The sequence below is a fragment of the Dermochelys coriacea genome, chromosome 9, assembly GCF_009764565.3.
Source record: "Dermochelys coriacea isolate rDerCor1 chromosome 9, rDerCor1.pri.v4, whole genome shotgun sequence".
Taxonomy (NCBI): Eukaryota; Metazoa; Chordata; order Testudines; family Dermochelyidae; genus Dermochelys; species Dermochelys coriacea.
Genome location: NC_050076.1, coordinates 78,420,216 through 78,433,469, shown reverse-complemented (window position 1 = coordinate 78,433,469; position 13,254 = coordinate 78,420,216). Strand labels below are relative to the sequence as shown.

Below are 13,254 nucleotides of genomic sequence, written 5' to 3'. Positions count from 1 at the left end.
GCTGGGGAGCCAGGTCGGGGACGCACCATGCGGCTCCTGGAAGCCCTGGCATGGCCCTGCTCCGAGGGTCAGGGACCGCTCCACGCCTAGGAGCCAGAGAAGGGACATGCCACTGCTTCTGTGAGTCACTTGAGGTAAGCCCTGCTCGGAGCCTGCACCCCAAGCCTCTCCCTATGCCCTGACCCCCTGCCCCAGCCCTGATCCACCTCCCGCTCTCCAAACCCCTCAATCCCAGCACGGAACACCCTCCTGCACCCCAGAACCCGCATCCCCAACTGGAGCCCTCATCCCCTCCCACACCCTAACCCCAATTTTGTGAACATTCATGGCCCGCCATACAATTTGTATTCCCCAATGTAGCCCTCAGGCCAAAAAGTTTGCCCACCCCTAATCTAGGTTATAGCATGGCTTCTTTCTGAGACATCTCAGGGCCCCTGTTTAATTTTCTGGTTGTGCAAAGAAAGTTGAGCAGAAGAGATGTGAGACCAGATTCTAGTAGTCACCAGGGGCAAAAAGAGGCAGTGTGAGAGAGTTTAACAAGATACTAGGGAAAATAGGGGCTTGCTTCAGTCATCCACTGTGATGTCTTCCAGTCTGACAGGTGTCAGTTGCTAATCGGTTTAAGACAAGGGAGTGCTTCGGTAATGGACAATGTCGAGCATATCGGGAATTCTGGTATGTGTGTGTGGTGCTGTGTTCTGCAAATGCAGCCCCTGCTGCCTTCCTGTTTGTGTCTCAGTCCTTTCCCTTTGAGTAGCAATCTACTTCCTCCACCCTCACCAGTGGGCCTTAACTGTCATTTTATTGCTAGCTGTGCCCCAGTTGCAGAAAAGTAGAAAATGGTTACTGATTTACAATATACAATTTTAAACCCCCAAAACTCTTTCTGTGGAGACAGTTTTTAGAGAAACTGGAAATGCTGCTACAGTCAGGCCATTGTTAAAAGAAGCAAATATCTGCAGTAGATGTCTTTAGTTGTGAGCTGTCTACCTTGGAATGACTGACCTGCTGCCTTTGCTATTCCCAAGTGCCCTTCTTACACAGATAAGCAGGTTGCCTTCTTAACCTATTGAGGACTCAAATAGCCCTGCTCCTACTGACAAATCGTGCCTGGTCATCACTGGACTGCGATGTTCCTCTTAAAGAAAACTAGAAATTAAAATGCAGTGGTGGAAGAGTGCCAGCATTTGTGTTTAGATAAGTATTCTGAATTGAACAAATTAAGCTGGATGGATCAGTTTTTCTCACAATCATGGGAGCTATCACAGGTTGGGAGATCCCCTTCATCTCAGCAATTCTGCCCTTTTGTCCCTCTTGGGAGAGACAGTGAAGAGAATTAGTCCTGAGCTTCCCGAGTTGTCCAGCTACTTATTGGTCTTTCCAGTTTTAGTGCTCATTGCCTCCTGCCCCGAAACAGAATCCTGTTGCTGTTCTCCAGCACACAGCAGCATTGCCACAAGTTTCTAGAGCAAAGAAAAGGAACTGTGTATTTTATGGTAGTCTAAAGGTCACCCCTCTAAATTGAGAATTTATCCACAAATGCTGTGTTCAGGCTACGCATCTCACTGAGATGCTTTTGAATCGGTTGGAATGCAGAAATGCTGCAAATAAGTATGAATGCAGGCTAAACACCACTTGCTGCATACAGAAGCTCACTCACTGTTGAAACAAATAGCAGTGTAGTAAGTTTCATTATTCTGTGCCTCCATCTCTTGCAGCTATTTCTTCTGAGAGCAGACTGTGCCTGCTGGGAGCATTAGGAACAAAACCTTTGGTGACTTGGAATAAGCAGTGTCAGCCATCTAGTTTTTGAAGGCTGAACTTCAGTCCATCATGCAGCAAGGTCCCTCCCCCCTTTCTTTTTATTACCCCCATCGTCCTGCAGATAAGTGTTTCTGGCTCCTGGATTGTACACTCTATCCACTTGAGTTTGCAATAGGAAGCAATCATGTATTTTGTTGTTGTTGTTGCATACCTTTACAAATGTACCCCTACAAGATGAGGTTTATGTGTCATTTCCTTTGAGTCAACAGTTTATGAATCATTGCTTCCAGCAAACCTCCACTTGGGCTCGTTAATTAAAATAGTATGGCAAAGAAGTTTTGGTCACAGATACAGCAACTCCGAGCCCGTCTTACTGTTGTATGAGCTACACAGTGATCTAGTGATGCTGCATTGTGAGTCAGCATCTTCATTCAAGACACGATCTGTATATAAAATATACATACTGTATATAAACTGGGATGTAAGTTTATGTAAATTGTCAGTATTTTCTTTGCAAATAAAGCTTTTTCCTGATCTGACCTAGTTCAGTCATGGCTGAAACACTTTTTTTTTCCCCCTTTAGAACCTTCTGTCTGATAGCAGTTTGTGTTGCGAATTCTCACAAGTTTATGATGACTCTCCCCATACCTGGTATTTTTCTTAAAACCCCAGCTACTGGGATGGAGATTGCATGAGAATCACAGCTTTTATTTAAAAATGAAAGTTTCTAGTATTTATGGTTGCAGAGAAAATACTGAAAATGTGAACTGAGTGCACCCTAAGTGCTCAGAACCCCCAGATTTATATTTTTAAATCTCATAACTTTTAAGCAATCTTATCATTTTGGGGGCCTGCCTTATGATTTTTGCATGCTAGGGCTCCCTTGTGCTGCATTCTTTTAATGGTACGGAACCCTGACCTCTTCAGCATTGTTCAGTGGCCATGGGTCTCCTCTCTTGGATTCGTGTGGAGCCAGAAGACACTGTACTCAGGACGGATTCTAGGGTCAGGTGAGGAGGCGCCTCCTTCCAGGCCACAGTACTGCTATTCCACTTAGCTTTTTGTTTTCCTCAGCTCTGATTGGCTGTCCATTTTTGCTTGCTGATTGGCCACTCAGGGCAGGAGGGCACCAAAAATGTTTTCTGTCCTGGCTGGCAAAATGGCTAGGGCCACTCTTGACTGTAATCGCCCCGTGGAGAGTGACTAGCAAGAAGGGAGCCAGCCTGAGAGAGAATCAGAACTGGCCCATTACAGATGAACAGTAACTTCCTGATATATGGCCTGGGGAGCAGGATCTAGAGCAGTTCACAGCTCACACTCATGACCCATTCCCCAAGATGAGTGCATGAGAGTTCCCTCTGCTCGAAGCCTGGACACCAGAGAGATCTCTCAGTGACTGGGGAATGCCAGCCCTCCGAGATACAGGCCATCCAGCTAGGAATGGGCATTAAGTATGCAAAAGAAGGGAGTGAACTGTACCCCATTAGCCAAAGTCCCAGGGTAGAGGCATTACTGCAAAGCAGGAGCTTTATTTTCAGTCCAAAGTGAGATGGTTGTGTTGATGGGAGGTGCACACTCCATTCCCTGCCAATGTGCCTTACCCCCCAGCCCTGAAGAACTCCCACTAAGTGGGAAAGGGGGACTCAGTCTCCTTGGCCTCTCTACTGAGTCAGTCAACAAGGGGGCTAGTCAGGCCAGATGTGATGGTGTTTGTTGTGATAGACACCTGCTCACTGAACCATGCTCGGACTCTCAAACTGGTGGGGAAGAGATTCCCTCTGAAGTATCTGGGCTCTCTGCTTTGTGCCGTTTGTTTTGCAGGTGCTGTATTATATACTGGACCTGCCGACAGGTCACCTCATTCAGGGAAGGAAGGCTGTGGTGTGAGGCAAGGAGCCTAAAGTTACTAGCTTATTCCTGTGTGCAGAGTATGCTGGCCCATTATAGCACTAATGCCTGTTGCACTGCTGGTGCGTGGCCACTCTTCCCTTCTCCCCCTTGATGGGGCCATGTTGCTGAAACCATTAGACCAGCCAGATCCAGGAGTTGGGGTCAAACAGCATGTCTGGCCAGGTACTGTCCAGCCGCCCCAGTCTAGCTCTGTCTGAGAAACACCCAGAAGCAGTGTCAAGTCACAAGAGCAGGTTCTCTGTGTATTCCCGCTAATGGGATTCAGCGCCTCTGATGCTGAGCTGTGGAGCTGAACAAAAAAGCAATTGCCCCTGGGGGGTACAGTCGCATGCTTGTATTTGGAATGATGTCACTGGCTCCATCTGTATAAGGGAGTGCACTTCCCAGCCACCTAAGTTCCTTTGCCACTGCCACCAAGAACTAACAGCGCTAGTTCTCTGGTCTATGAGCCTGTGCTCTTTGGATAGTCATAGCTAATTATTGTTAGTTTTTGTTAGTGACCAGTTAGTTGGATGTTGGCCTTGGGTTATCTCCAGGACCATGTCAGATCTCAAGTTCCGTATGGGGTTCAAAAGATGAGCACCTTGCTCAGCCATCTTCCCTGAGACAGATGCATGTGTCCCATGCCCCAGGCCTGGGACAATCACACATTGTGTCCCAGTGCATGACTTGCCATTTTGTACTCCTTAGACAAGGAGGGACAGGTAGCTCAGGCTGCAAGCATCCAAGTAAACTGACCTGATACTCCTGCAGGAAGCTTGAGGTTTGCTTCTGTGGTGAGGTCTTCTCTAAAGAGGCCATAGAGGCACCTCGCCACTCCTGCCTTGGCACTTCCCGCAATATCGGGCCTGAGGTCACCTTTCCGAAGCTAATGTTTGCAGAGGCTGAGCTTTCCATATGGCACCATCCTTCACCACAAGCTCCATGTAGACAGTCCACACTGGCACACTGATCTGTGACAGCACTGAAGACTCCTTTGGGCCTGTTAGAATAGATGCTGGTCGATCCTGTAAGCAAAAGGCAGGCTTCCAGATCTCCATGACCCTCCCCCAGAGAAAATGGAGAAGAGATAGCATCCAACTTGCAGAGAGAGGCCAAGGAGAAGAAAAACAGGAGGCATCATTCTCCTCCAGCACCGACACGTTTCCCTTGGGGACTCCTTACCAGTGCTGCTGTCGTCTTTGGCACATACTCCTCCTCAGTTCAAGCCTCCAATGCTTGCACCATCACCATCATCCTCTTGTTGAAGACCCCCCTCAAAGCTGTTGGCTACATTGCCACTGCTTGAATCCCCACAGCAGTATTTGCCTCCAACTTCCATCCAGAACATAATGGAGGAAGATGGGATCCCCTCTGAACCAGCTGTGTAAGTTCTTCTGGCCCACTCCAGAGAGCCCAATTCAACTTGCCTTGTGAAAGATGATATTCAGGGCCATGTTCAATTACTCATGTGGCCCTATATTCAGGGGTCCAAGCAGGCTGTCTCTTTCATGCTGCCAAACTCACCATGGCACTATCTTCAGCACAGGCACAAGACACCTCTTCTGGCACCAAGATATTTGCCAGGACGGCTGTTCTCTTTGAGAATGTCTGTGTTCCAGATGGTGCAAATACGCCCATCACTATTGCCACTGTCATTGGTGCCAGCACTGACACCTTTTCCTCTTCCAAAGGGCAGAATAGATATGGATAGGTACAGGAAATTCCCAGCCTTTGGATGGAAATGCTGGGGATTCTCCAAGAAGTGCATGAGTGTGCCAGAGTTTGATCAGGGACTTTCAGTTAATTTCACCCTAAAGACCTAAACCAGCTATTTAAAGTGCACAGAGGAGTTTGTTTGGGTTCCCCCCTCTGACACTCTGCAGATATGGAAAAAGGCTAGGGGATGCACAGAGCCTGGGTCTTGTGCTAGGGAGTTAGATCACCCATACCAGGAGAGAGGTTAACTTTGTTCCCTTCCCTGTACTCCCTTCCCGCTCCTCTGCTCCTTGCTAGGGGTGGTGAAGCTGGATGGAGGAGGTAAGCTAGAGAGCTGCAGGCCAGTGTCTCCCTAAGTGGAGATTCCATGTTTTTTGGAGCTGTACACATTTTGTGACATCTTTTGATTGTCTCTAAAGAACAATAAAGGCTTGCTCTCTCTAAGGTCTGTGTTTACCTTCATGGCCTTGAACCCAGGCCTTCAATAGAACCAATATGAACAAGCAAGGTTTAGAAGAGCCGATGCCTTCAGGGGCCCTGCAACCAGTGAGGACTGACCAAGAAGATGGGTTTAAAGCATTGTACCTGGTTTTCCAGTCCAGAGACTAGAACTTCCACAGGATTCTCTACTCACCCCTAAGAGCCCTGTTTATTCACTGAGGTGCATCTGACCCTCAGCACTGCATTTTGCTTGAGCCCTGAACCATAAGAAACAAAGAGCTTTCCCACAATATAAAAGCTCTTGTGAAATCTGGGCAGTGGTGGTGCTGCCTGCTGCAGGAAAGGAATGAAGCATTGAGCCAAACAAACAAAAAAAAGTCCACTTGGCAAAATATCCCATGAACTGTCCCAGCAACCAAACATTCTTGTTGTGACATATATAGACCAACCAGTAGGTGGCAGAGTGGCCCTGGATATGTGACTGCAGAAAAATTATTTTTTGAGATATGCTAGTACTGTGGGAGCTAATGTGAGTACGGTGACCAGATAGCAACTGTGGGGAAAAAAGGGACGGGGTGGGGGGTAATAGATGCCTATATAAGAAAAAGTCCCAAAAAACAGGACTGTCTCTATAAAAATGGGACATCTGGTCACCCTAAATATGAGGCTGTCATAGGAAAATCCCTTCTCTCTCCCCTTTCTCCCCCAGTGCAGTGTAAATACCAGGCAATATCTTCCAGACGTGCTTCACACCATCAGGTTCCCAGGAGGAGGGCATGATGATAATGCAGTGGGCAATGGCACCACAAATTCCCCCTCCCATCACCCACATATACCCCTGGCTCCTGCCTAGGCCTGTTCCACCCTACACTAAGCCCCGCCAGGGAAAGACAGGCGGTCATTCTCTGTGGCCCATTCAGTTTGGGGCTAACTGGGGGTGAGGGGATGTTGTGAACACCTATTCACAGAGCCCTGGACTGAGACTGCAGACTCATTGCTCACTCATCCCAGTGATGGCTTCTGTTCTCTGTGCACTGCGCCCTATGCTGGAGGTGAAAGGCTCCTGCTGGCTGCTGCTGCTCAGAGCTGTGTGGCTGGGTTGGGCATGTTCCCTCTTGGTACATTTGTTACTGTCTTGGGGGGAGGGGAAGGTGGAATGCCAGGGGCTTAAACGGGGTCACCTCTCTGAGCCCATCTCTTCTGCCCTCGCCTCCCTTTTGGTGTAGGACAGGGAGGCTCCATCGCCCATCCCTTTGAGAGGTTTCTCTGATCCTGGGAATAGAAGCAGCCCATGGGCTGTGGGAGACTGGGCACCCCCTAGCAGATGCACCAGTGGAGCCCAGGGGATACTCCAGGTGCAGGAAACCCCTCGTGAGGGTGTGAGCTGGACTTCACCTCAGGACTGTGCTGGGTGACTCATTCATGGGAGCTGGATGGTAAAACCCTTGGTGCATTCGCTCCCCAGCAAAGGGTCAGGTGTTGTTGTAAAATTTCCCTCTGCATGAGCTGCAGTAGCCCAGAGAGGGAGAAGGGAATTCCCTCTCCAGGCTCACTCCAGCCTCATCTCCCCCACCTCATAGAGGAAGGCATGGCCAGTTGTGCTGAACAATGACCCCAGTGCTGTTTATCACCACAGAAAGGGATTCGATTCCCCTCAAATGTCCAGCACCTCCCACCTGTGACTATTCCAGCTTGGGCAGCAAAGGGGGCCCTACTCTTCCAGTTTACATTTTGCCTGGTGGCACCATCTGGTCTTAGGTGCTAGCCTGAGCCCAGCATTTCCTATAGTGTCTAATTGCTCGCTTGGGATCCCCTATCCAAGCTAACCAGGCTTAGCTGTGAGTTCTGACCCAGAGCACAGCATGAGGTGGCTGCAAATAAGACCCTAGGACAAACCCTTTGGACAACAATGTGGTTTCCAAACTGGGGAATCCCCACAGAAACTCCTCTCCTTCTCTGGACCTTGTCTGCTCCATTTTCTGATATTTATTTCCTTTAGAGTTTCAAATGATCACCTGGAAGTATGTGTAGTGGCATCTCCACCCCCTGTTCCCTAGTTTCTCTTTCCTTTGTGGCTTCATACACTGTTTTTCCCCATCAGAGGCTTATATCTTTATTTTCCCACTACCGTAGCTGGGACTCCCACACACTATCTCCTTCCCCAAGCCCGCGCTGGAGCCTATTTATATAGAAGTCTTTCTCTCCCTTAGCCCAGATGAAAGCACAGAAGCAATGGGAAGGGGCTGCTTGCTCCTGGAGCCTATCATGTTTCTGTCAGAACACCGGCTGGCTGAAAGAGGATATTTGCTGCTCTGGCTGCTCCCATCTGTTCTCAAAGCCCAGCCTAGTGTGGAGGTGAGCCCAAAGCCTCTGCCATGCCAGCAGGTAAGGCTAATTGCCCGGGATCCTTTGTGATTTAATAGCCAAACAATGTCGCCGGTGGGTCTCAGACAGGAACTGCTGGTTGTGCTCACACCTTGCTGTGATACTGAAAGTTTAAAACCAGATTTTGAAAATCTTCCCCCAAAACTCTGATCACCTCAGCCTAGCAGCCACCTCTTCACTAGCCTGTCTTTTTAATGTCCCCTCTCTTACACTTTCTTGTCTCTCTCTGCCTCAAGGACTTTCAGACCTTGTCTTCAAGCCTCTCTCCCCCCACCTCTGCCTTGTAATTTCCCCCCTTTCACCATTAGCCTTGTACCCAGGTGCTTTCATTTTGTCATCCTGAGCTATCGTTACCCCTCATCTTCAGCAATTTCTACCAGACAGACGCTGTCTTGGGCAGCTTCTTGGATACCATGTGTCTGAGTGAGGCTTGACACAATGCTTGTATGTATGGGGCCAGGAAACACTAAATACCCTGGACACATCTTGTCACCCTGTATTGTCTGTTCCACCCCCACTTTTCTGTGACTGATCTCTGGGTTGGCTCCCCTTTGGGGACCAGTTGGTGAAATACCAGATCTCTAAAATTAGAACATGGGGGATAGAGCAGAGAGAGGAGGAGACTGTCTGGGCCCCCGTAAGCAATGAGAATGATAGCTTTCTCCATCCCCTTATACCCACCCAGCTTCTACTCCCCGGCTGTCTTGGCCTGGAGAGCAAGGGGACATGGGCCTGAACTCAAACCCAGTCTCTCCAGTGACAGGGAGAACACTAATCCCTAGGCATCATTTTTCCTTCATGGCCAGGCGCTAAAACTGGAGCTCGCTCCCAGCCAGTCACTCAAGTGAATGACAAACTATGGCTTGAAAACAAGGGACAGAGGTCATGGCACTGCCTCCTTGCTTGATCACACCCCCTGGCTGGGTCTTTTCCTGCTCGCTAAGTGATAGGCTGTGGTTAGAGGAGGTGGGATGGATCACTTGACACTTGAGGGAGGATTGTGGCTGCCAGAGGATTGAGGTTTCTCATTGTGGGATAAGAAATGACGAGGCAGGTCCCAATGGGAACTATTCTTCTCTCCCTGCCCCCTCCTTGGATATGTGCCTGACTGAGGGCTGTGCTTGGGGGCGTGGCGCATGGCACAGAGGAGCCATCAGGACACGCACCGCACTGCAACCTAGGCTCTGGGATGCAGCTGGCAGACTCCACACAGTCTCATACCCTTCTGCAGCCCAGTGAGTGTGACACAGACCCTTGCCGCTGGAGGGAAAAGGATGGTGATGATAGTACCTGAGATCAGCCAATGAACAGTGCTGACCTAGCAGTCATGAGCTGTCTGCCTCCCTCGTGCCTTATTTTTGTTCAGGAGAGGGAACAGAAGTGCTGTGTGGTTCCTTCATTGACTCTAAGCTGTGATCTGCTGCCCAGCATAGGGGCATCTGTGTCACTCAGTCTGGAGGGTTTTAGCAGCCCAAACCAATAACCTGAGCTGCTTCAGGGGCTTCTCTGAAGGTAATAGTGCTAACAAGGCCCTCCCTAGGGGGATGCAGGGCCCTGTGTGGAAGTGACAAATCTGTCACTTCTGGGACTGACCTCGCCACTCCATCGGTCCCGTCCTCAGGGGCCCCCAAAGCACGGGGCCCGGAACGGTCGCCGCGATTCGCCATACCCAAGGGATGGCTCTGAGTTCCAGCCCCCACTGTACCTCAGAAAGCCGGGTCACAAAGAACCCCCTACAGCTCTGAAAGAGCTTCTCACCCACAAGGTCGGATTTGTGATTATGCTAGAAACTGTGTGTGAAGGAGCTTATGCCTTGATCTCAGCCCGCCACGTTGAAAGTACTCGCCCAAGGGGGACGCGTGCTTGTATTTGAAGATTTCTAGTATAAATTCCAAACAGCAGTAAGGTGCGTGTGTGATAGGAGAGGAGCCAGGTCTGAAATGAGGTGTGGGCTGAGCTCCTTCACTCTCATTGATGGCTTTCCTTGTTTCTCCATAGAGTTCAGTTCAGGTCTCATGCCAAGGTCTTGGCCTCCGCACATTTCCAGAGAAGCTTGGCCATGGGGTTAAGCAGCTCGACCTCTCTGACAACTTCATCCAAAACCTGACGGAAAGCTGCACATCAAAGTTAGGGCAGCTAGAGCACCTCAACATGCATTTCAACCAGTTGGCAACTGTGTCAGAAATGGCCCTGACTCATCTAACTCATCTTCACTCTCTGCTCCTAGCTGCAAACCACCTTGATAGGAATTATTTCACCAATGGAAGAGCCTTCGGGTCACTGAGGAATCTAAAGGTCCTGGATCTTTCGGCAAATAATTTGGACAGTGATATGGCAGCCTGGTACTTCAGCAATCTCACCTCTTTAAAGAAACTGGATCTATCCTGGAACAAGATGACCAGGCTGCCAGGGAGCATCTTCCAGGGAACTCAACAGCTAAGAGAGATCGACCTTAACAACAACTACATCACGGAAATAGAGGAAGGCGCTTTTGAGGCTCTGGTAAGTCTAAAGGTGGTGAATTTAGCCATGAATTCCCTTCACTGTATCTCGGGCTTCAGCCTCACACAACTGCAAGTTTTAAATCTCAGCTACAATGCCCTGGAGTTCTTTGTTACAGAGGAGAGAAAGGAACACTACCAGCTTCAGGTGCTAGATCTGAGTCATAACAAACTGATCTTCTTTCCAGAGCTCCCCAAGATGCATCGCCTCACACACTTAAACCTCTCTGATAATGCCATGGTCTCTTTGGCACCAAGTTCCACCAATACAGCAGAGTTCAGACTGTGGTATGATGAGATGGCAAGACCTAACATATCCTTGAATATTTACAATGCAGCAGCTAGACTGTCAAAGATAACTGACTTAGATCTCAGCAGTAACCTGTTGTATTTGTTCCCAGTTACTTTCCTTCACAATCTGAGCTCCCTCCAGAATCTCAATATGGCTAAGAACTGTCTCCATAATATCGCTGTGGAGTCACCTCCTGGTGATATGAAAAGCAAGGAGCCAGGCATGATGCATGACAATGCCTTTCTGTCAGTGCAATCACTGGATCTTCAAGGCAATTTCATTCATTCCTTGCCACAGTGGTTTTTTGGTATTCTGCCCAAACTGGAAACACTTGACCTTGGTTCTAACAGTCTCCAGCCTTGTGAGAGCCAGAATGCTAATAAAAGAGAGGTCCCAACAGGTCATAACTCAGCTCCAAGAGGTAACTGTACATCCTTCTGTGACATACCTCAGCTGAAGTATCTGAGTTTACGTAGGAACAACATTGTGAGGCTATATCCTTACATGTTCAACCAAACCTCTTTGATATCCCTGGATCTGTCTGAGAATGAAGACTTGTTCATGCCAAAAGGAGTTCTGGAGGGTCTGGAATTCTCCTTGCAGAAGCTCTCTCTGAGAGGAAACCAGATGGACAATAAAAATACGGAGTTCCCTTGTCTGAAGATGCTGAAAAAGTTGGACATGTCAGACAACAAGTTGAGTCTTTTGCCCCCTGACCTCATCTGCTCTCCACTGGAAAACCTGGACATTCGCAATAACAACCTCCAGGCCTTAGAGAAACCTGCCACTATGAGATGGTCCAGCAGCCTCAATCATCTGAACGTTGCTGGCAATCCCTTTAGCTGTTGTGCACTGAGCTGGCTGGAAATTCTACAAGCTGCCCGTGTGAGTGTGTTGGATCTGAATGAAACTCTGTGCTCTTATCAGGACAAGAACAGGAACTTCTCAGTGAAGATAGCCAACAAGCCCCAGTGGCTTTGTCCTCATCAGATAGGAAATCGCTACCTGATGATATTGGTGGTGGTGATCACTCTTTGCTTTCTGTTTCTCAGCTGTGGGATATTCTGTCATCTGAAAAAGAATCAGAAGCTGTCAAAGTATCTGAGTTTCACAAGCAACAGGGTGGGCCCCATTCCTTATCATCCAAATAAGGAAAAGAGAACTGAAGAGATTGTAACAGACAGAGTTACAGAAGTATAGTATGGGGCAGAAGAGGGAGAATAATATTTATTGTATTTTAAGCACCTGCCCCTCACTATTAAAGGCTTCACAAACAAGACAATAAAACATTCAAAATCAAATCAATGTTCTGTGCTCGCTCTTGATGCAAGCAGCTTCGACACATGCTGTAGCCTCCATGGGCCATCTCTCCATATTGCTTTTTTTTGTGTGCAAAGGATAACTGCTTATTATGGGAGCCTTGGAAATATTGCTGTGTTTAGAAAGAATTCCCTGATGGGTTCTGCCCTGAAACAAGGCTGCTGCTCTTTGAATGGATCTCCCCCTCCTGCTTCATAGCTGAACCCATCCTCTTCTGTTTGTGAACAGATAATTATCTCCACAGCAACAGAATTGTTATTCTGCAGAACTGTTCAGCATTCTCCAGGAGTTATCACTTGGCCTTCAATAGGCAAATTAAATACTTGTTACTTGTCAACCTAGTAAACAAGAAGCCCCTCACCCCTTCTTTCCCCCCTGCAATATGAGGGCTGCAGAGTCATGTGAAACGCCCCTTGTAAGGAAGTGTTAGGCCTGGTCTACGCCTAAAACTTAGGTCAACCTAGCTACAGTGCTCAGAGGTGTGAAAAGTTCACACCCAGGGAGATTTAGTTAAGCTGAGCTAAACCCTGATGTAGACACTGCTAGGTCCTCAGAAAATTCATCCAGCAACTGCCTCTCAAAGGAGAGGATTTACCGCAGCAATAGAAAAAACCCTTTTATCACTGTAGTGAGTTTCTTCACTACAGGTGCAGCTGTTTGGCTGTAGCACTTGTAGTGTAAACAAATCCGTAGTGTATTCTCCTGTAATGGCCCAAAACACAACAGCTTACAGTATCAAAAATGGCCTTGTGGGGAAGGGGGAGAAGGTGATTTCTGTAGAATCCCAGGATGTTGTTTAAAAACGTGACTCTCCCCTTTGTTGACACTCCTGTCCCTTGAACTTTCATCCAAACCTTTGTGCTGAATTGACACTTCTAAGTGGCTCTGAGCCGTGCAGATTGTGCCAGAGGGTGGCTTGCCATGTTTCATAGATTCATAGAT

The 13,254-nt window shown here is 48.4% G+C and overlaps 1 protein-coding gene across 2 annotated transcripts; it reads left to right on the top strand.

Moving 5' to 3' along the window:
- The first annotated feature begins 8,009 nt into the window (after positions 1–8,009).
- On the top strand, positions 8,010–13,233 carry LOC119861936 (transforming growth factor beta activator LRRC32-like). Of its 2 annotated transcripts, none has more exons than XM_043492469.1 (2): positions 8,010–8,199; positions 10,427–13,233. In XM_043492469.1, the coding sequence occupies exons 1-2, from the start codon at positions 8,190–8,192 to the stop codon at positions 12,190–12,192; spliced, it is 1,776 nt and encodes a 591-aa protein (XP_043348404.1). In that variant the 5' UTR covers positions 8,010–8,189; the 3' UTR covers positions 12,193–13,233. The 2 variants fall into 2 exon arrangements, with proteins under 2 accessions (XP_043348404.1, XP_038273677.1); XM_038417749.2 differs by having other exon boundaries at positions 10,198–13,233.
- Positions 13,234–13,254: the final 21 nt, after the last annotated feature.